The 7,329-nt window shown below is 39.4% G+C and overlaps 1 protein-coding gene across 1 annotated transcript; it reads left to right on the forward strand.

Annotated features, from left to right (window-relative positions):
• Positions 1-981: 981 nt before the first annotated feature.
• LOC124355401 (adhesive plaque matrix protein-like) lies at positions 982-2,124 on the forward strand. The gene has a single exon (XM_046806531.1). The coding sequence runs from the start codon at positions 982-984 to the stop codon at positions 2,122-2,124; it is 1,143 nt and encodes a 380-aa protein (XP_046662487.1).
• Positions 2,125-7,329: the final 5,205 nt, after the last annotated feature.

Consider the following 7,329-nt stretch of genomic DNA (forward strand, 5'->3'; position numbering starts at 1 on the left):
TTGGTGCACGGCCAATTGAAAGCGCTGAGACGTCTTGTGTTGGATGACGGGACTCTTCATATTTTGTGGTCTTTATTTGTCAATCTCTTTACCGCAGTTGCTATGCTTATTGTGTTTGTGCACAAACCGATACCACGTGTTAATGCTGTATGTTACAATATATTTGTTGCTTCCATAAAGGGGGATGTTTTATAAATTTTAAAGTGCCATGTTTTAAAATTCTTTTTTTGTCCAGAATTATTAAAAGGACTAGCCTACTTCTTTCAAATCTGATTGCGCCACATTGAGACATTGTCAATGTTAGGTATAAAACATCGTTGTTTTTACAACTACGAGTAGTAAGTGTCCTCTTATTTCTTCATATGTAAAACCCAGCAAAGAATTCAACACATTAATTAACTTTTGGTTCTCAAGCGTCATGGGAATTGCAAACGCCGAATTCAAACCGAACAACAAAACATTGTACTCCAACATCCACTACTGCACACTCCAAGAGAGATGAATCGGACCCAACGAAACAAACAGCGGCGATACATGCATTGTATAAATAAAGCCTAAACAGAACCAATCTAAAGTTTAGTGCAACTTTCATTGGTGTAAGTTTTTTGGTCAATGTGTAATTAGTTTTCAAACTCGGTTATCTGTAATTTCAAACTCTGGCTATTTGTTATTTCACACCTAAAGAAATGAACGTGTACCCCCCCCCCAAGTTTCTCTTTCCAAAATATTTTTCAAAATTACGACATCATTCCTAATCCATCGCTCTTTAACAGTTTTGGTAAGTTGACGTGAACTTACTAAGTATCTTAAAACGTTTGAAGTAACTAACTTACTCTGAAATAATTTTATAAACGTAAAATCGTAATTAAATTCTTTTCCAGTTTTTAGATTTTCATAAATATTTTAGTACATTTTAAAATTAAATTGCTGTGACATCTTATTTTACATTAATTTGCATGGGCTGCCCTGTACTATCGCTTGATGACGTATCAGCCGAGTATCGCTGCCCTGTACTATCGCTTGACGACGTATCAGCCGAGTATCGCTGCCCTGTACTATCGCTTGACGACGTATCAGCCGAGTATCGCTGCCCTGTACTATCACATGACGACGTATCAGCCGAGTATCGCTGCCCTGTACTATCACTTGATGACGTATCACCCGAGTATCGCTGCCCTGTACTATCGCTTGATGACGTATCACCCGAATATCGCTGCCCTGTACTATCGCATGATGACGTATCACCCGAGTATCGCTGCCCTGTACTATCGCTTGATGACGTATCACCCGAGTATCGCTGCCCTGTACTATCACATGATGACGTATCACCCGAGTATCGCTGCCCTGTACTATCACTTGATGACGTATCACCCGAGTATCGCTGCCCTGTACTATCGCTTGATGACGTATCACCCGAATATCGCTGCCCTGTACTATCGCATGATGACGTATCACCCGAGTATCGCTGCCCTGCACTATCACTTGATGACGTATCACCCGAGTATCGCTGCCCTGTACTATCGCTTGATGACGTATCACCCGAGTATCGCTGCCCTGTACTATCGCTTGATGACGTATCACCCGAATATCGCTGCCCTGTACTATCGCATGATGACGTATCACCCGAGTATCGCTGCCCTGCACTATCACTTGATGACGTATCACCCGAGTATCGCTGCCCTGTACTATCGCTTGATGACGTATCACCCGAGTATCGCTGCCCTGTACTATCGCTTGATGACGTATCACCCGAATATCGCTGCCCTGTACTATCACTTGATGACGTATCACCCGAGTATCGCTGCCCTGTACTATCGCATGATGACGTATCACCCGAGTATCGCTGCCCTGTACTATCACTTGATGACGTATCACCCGAGTATCGCTGCCCTGTACTATCGCTTGATGACGTATCACCCGAGTATCGCTGCCCTGTACTATCACTTGATGACGTATCACCCGAGTATCGCTGCCCTGTACTATCGCTTGATGACGTATCACCCGAATATCGCTGCCCTGTACTATCGCATGATGACGTTTCAGCCGAGTATCGTTTCCCGCCACGCCGCGTCGTCTCGACCAGTGAAAGGGACAGCTAGCAGACGACATCACAAAGAGCTGTAGTGAGAGAGGTTGGCCGAAAGGTCATCTGGTAGAGAATGCGTCATGATCTGAACTTTGACTATGTAGCACAGATCGTACTTCTTCTCGGTCCATGAATTTGCAAGTTTACGGTCTTGCATGATGTGAGCGTTATGTATACCACTCTTAGTCGTTCGCAGGAGAACGTTCCTTCTCTGGCTTGAGAAAATGTTCTTTCAGGTTCACTAACAAAAATTATTAACAAATGTTAACTATTCCTAAGCAAAGTAGAAAAAACAAAGTACGCTGTTTATGACTGGAGGTATGCACTGGTTGCAAATTACACACAGAGCGTCCGCTCCCCTCCCCCCCCCCCCACCGTAATTACGATGCGGTGGGCATATTTTCTGAAATCTTAAATTATTTGCGTTTTCCATCACCGCACGCAATGTCTTTGACTGCACTGTGATGAATTACAGACTATGACTATGGAACAACCTAACCATGACATCAATATTACACGTGTTAACCAAGTTGTGTAATTTGACATCATATTATTTCAAGTAAGGAACGTACGGGTGATTTCAATAATTTTAAATGTTAATTTTGAAATGCGATGTTTTAATTTTGTTTCTTGTACATAGAAATGTTCAAATATAGTTTAACTAATTATGTTCCCAAATGAATTCAAAATCATTCGCACGAAAATCTGTTTTTCAAGTTCACCGGATTGATATTTTGTATGCATTGAAAACAGTTATTACGCCAAGAGGCGTAAATAATTTTTTATTACTTGAAAACGTTTTAAATTATATCTCTGTTGCAATATTGCTAAATGCATTTGTCGCTTACTTTGTAAATCGCAAGGATGACGTCGATTTATTCACATTTTGTTGGTTTCTGCAATTCTGCAAGCGGGTTGTCGAGTGTTTCTTCAGTTCACTTTATGAGGTAAGTTTAAATACAGTGTTCAGTTCGAAGCAGCGCAGTATGAAATTTTGATATACAGGGTGTCCGATAACTCTCTGGACAAAGGTATACAGTGTTGTTGCTCAGGTCAAGACAGACATATTTCACCATATAAACATGGGTCTCCGATGCTAAGTTTCCCATCTGTCTGTCTGTTTGAGCTTTTTTATAAAAAAAATTAATATCTTAAAAAGTAATACATTAAATTATACTGAAAAGAATATCAAGAAATTTATATTTAGTATTTTCAAAATGGCGGCCATTAAAACTTTGAATATCTTCAAAACTAGCATGTTTGTCAAGAATTGCTAGAATAACTGTTTTAGAGGGGTGTTCCACAAATCAAATGACACCAAAGTTATTTAAATCTAATAATAAATAACTGATTTAGAGCAGATTTACTGTGACAAGACATGGTCCACATTAAGGTTCTCAGCGAATGACCAACAATATAAAAACTGAATAAACATCAGCTCTCAATGTGGTCCATGTCTTTTCATATTAAACCTGCTTTAAATCAGTTATTTATTATTCGATTTAAATACTTTTGGTGTCATTTGATTTACGAAAAATCCCTATTCCTGCAATTCTTGAGGGAAAAATGCTAGTTTTTAAGATATTCAAAGTTTAAAAAGTTTTAATGGCCGCCATTTTGAAAATACAAAATAATTTCATGATATTCTTCTCAGTAATATTAACCTTGTTATCATAAACATTTGAGCCAAATTTGGTATAATGTAATTTATTACTTTTTAAGATATTAATTTTTTTATAAAAAACACATACAGACAGACAGATGGGAAACTAAGCATCAGAGCCCCATGTTCATATGGTGAAATATGTTTGTCTTGACCTGAGCAATAACGTGGTATACCTTTGTCCAGAGAGTTACGGGATACTCTATATATTATAATTATCAACCATTACCAAAATACATTATTACTAATGAATGGGTCAGTTTTTCGTTTTGAGTACGTGTGCTACAATATATAACTGTCCTATATTATGATGAACTGTTTCTTTTATCCTAAAGCATCATGACTTTTGTTTCGGACCGAACTCAGCCGGTTCTTAGCACTTCGCTGTTCAACGAAGAAAGTCCATGTGCGGCGAAGGCTGCACGGGACTGTCACGTTTACCCGCTAAGTGGGCGTGCGCTGCGCACTTTCCCTGAACGGTATTTATTTGATTACGCTCGGCCCATTACTGCGGCTGCAGGCACAGACCCAGACCACCACGTGCGGATCTAGGCCGTCGAATACTGCTGATTGTACGGGCTTTGGCACTGAGAACCGCAATAAGTACCACAGTGTCGTGCTCTTCCACCTGCTTCGGAAAATGGGTGCAATTGTGGTTTTCGATCTGACCGAGACTGAAGATTGCTTGGAGCGTCTACTTCTCGTCGTAGTTACTCCCTAGCGTAGGCGAATCTGAGTTCGCCGGAAAAGGTTATTCCATACCAAAGATGCCATCGTCAGGTTTAAATAAAAAATTTGAACATCCTAATCCTAATATAACATTTATTATAAATGCGAAAGTACCTTTGTTTGTTTGTTTTGCTTTCACGCTTATACTAATCACCTTTTTGTGCTGAACTTTTACATGTACACTCATGGATCGAAAATCCCTCAGAGCTAGGCCCCACTGGTCTTTAAAGTAACAAAAACCCCCATCTTGGTCTCTAAAGTTGTGTAATATGAAAGAACCTGTTAAATGTAACCATTCTGTGTAAACATTGTATTATGACAGCACGGCCATATTATGTTTAATTAATTTAACGAGTATTTTCAATGTGTTTACTTTTTATAGAATTAAAACATAAAAGTAACAGCACTTCTTATTTCAACATCGTGGCAACAAGGTAAACCAATTAATATATTTTGGATTTTACCTATTCTGGATGTAGGCCTACTAAATTGGAGATGTGTCTATATAATGTATTGAATTTGACGGAATATGTCCATACAATTTAAAAAAACTGCTGATTGGACCAACCACATTATAATATATATATATATATATATATATATATATATATATATATATATATATATATATATATACCCCCAGCAACGACAGGCTGATAGATAAGTGCGGAGCAAACATCAGTTTAATCACCCGCAAACAGTTAAACCGTTGATTACCGAGACAGTCGCGTTATTGTCATTAAAACGCTCCAAGATAAACAATTATGTGATAACTCTGGCCATTATAAAGTGCCCAGAATAATCTGACTGGCCAAGATAGTGGAAATTTTGCTGATTGCTTGCAGATAGTGTATCAGTTGCGATTAGTATTCGCGGGAAACTGGCTGGACAGAAATTGCAGTAATTACATCTGGGAATCTAAAATAAAAAAAAGAAAGTCGTGTTAGTAACACCATTTATAACTCGAGAACGGCTGGGCCGAATTTACGTTTTTGGATTTGTCTTCGTATATATATATATATATATATATATATATATATATATATATATATATATATATATATATATATATATAGTTTCTTGGGGCAAATAGAAATCTCTAATTTTGCCTTGGAAATATAATTAATTTAAACTAGAAGCAAAAAACATGAGGTAAGAATTACTCGTAATTTTGCTTAACTTCTGGCTCTCTTAATAACTTTCTTTCTTAATAATGAGCACTGAAAATGGGTACCTACCTGATGCATTATATGACTAATTCTATTTTCTTTAAATATCATAGGACCCTATCGTATTACACCACAAGTGCTTTCACTGAGAAATCTATGTACTTCTACTTAGGAGTTACTCTAGATTGGTCTGAAGTAGTTCAAGTGTTACTGAAATCATGGGAGCTATTCAATCAAATACACTGAATGTTGCAATTGCGGGCAAAGCCATAGCGGGTACATGCTAATTGAAAATATTCTTACAATTTAATAACAATTGTCAGCTGAATAAAACTTTATAACATATTATACTAGTAAGGTAATAAATTATAATTGTCGTCAGAAGCTATTCAAAGTAATTATAAAAATGTTACAGATCTTAATATACCGTTCGTTATCAGCGGGCTTCCATGTGCTGACGTCATATTTCAGCTAGAAGCCTCGTTATCGAGGTCGTTAAGTTGGGGCTCACCCGCAGAGCCGCAACGACACAGGCCAGGAGTGTCAACGAGTCGTTTGTTAGCTCAAGGCAGTTAATTTTGGTTTCCGAGACAAACTTTTACGACAATTTAAACCTACTCGATTTGTCAAAAGAGAAAATAAGTGAAACCTCGGGCGATTATACAGCTAAGGTTGAAAATTACCGCCGGTACAAGCTGGAGAAGTGCGCAAGAAACGTTGCAGCTTTCTTTACCCAAATGGATTCTTCCCGGGCCGGTTTGACCTTATCGGAGACAGATCGTCGCGGGAGAGACAGTGGTCAGTGAAGCGATGGCCAATCGTGGAGTGGACAGGTGAGCGAGTAGGAGCGCAGCGGCCAGTGACAGGGCGGCATGGCGGGAACGTGGCAACAGCGCAGGCGCAACAACGAGGTCGACCGGCCTACATTCTTCCCGAACAGGCCTGACTACTTTCCTCAAGTCGTGTCCTCAAGTTTGTTTTTATCCGGGATCAGTTATCCGTCATTAGGCTGGAAGTGGCTGTGGCATTCGTGTCTCAGTGCTGGACAAACCTACACTTTCGTAATGCATGTGAGTCTAAACGAATAGACCTGACTACATTCCTCAAGTCGTGTCCTCAAGTTTGTTTTTATCCGGGATCAGTTATCCGTCATTAGGCTGGAAGTGGCTGTGGCATTTCGTGTCTCAGTGCTGGACAATCCTACACTTTCGTAATGCATGTGAGTCTAAACGAATAGACCTGACTACATTCCTCAAGTCGTGTCCTCAAGTTTGTTTTTATCCGGGATCAGTTATCCGTCATTAGGCTGGAAGTGGCTGTGGCATTCGTGTCTCAGTGCTGGACAAACCTACACTTTCGTAATGCATACGAGTCTAAACGAATAGACCTGACTACATTCCTCAAGTCGTGTCCTCAAGTTTGTTTTTATCCGGGATCAGTTATCCGTCATTAGGCTGGAAGTGGCTGTGGCATTCGTGTCTCAGTGCTGGACAAACCTACACTTTCGTAAATGCTAAACTAACAGGCCATGTCGTGTAGTGGCTCCTAAATAAAGTCTACAGCATGATGGTGGGTACTTCCTCGTAACACATTGTGAGTGAAATTTTCAGACAGTGGCTCAATTTGATTATTTCGAATAGTTGGGAGCGGACAATAATTTCAATACAATTTTGACATATGCA

Source organism: Homalodisca vitripennis, chromosome 1 (genome assembly GCF_021130785.1).
Source record: "Homalodisca vitripennis isolate AUS2020 chromosome 1, UT_GWSS_2.1, whole genome shotgun sequence".
Taxonomy (NCBI): Eukaryota; Metazoa; Arthropoda; class Insecta; order Hemiptera; family Cicadellidae; genus Homalodisca; species Homalodisca vitripennis.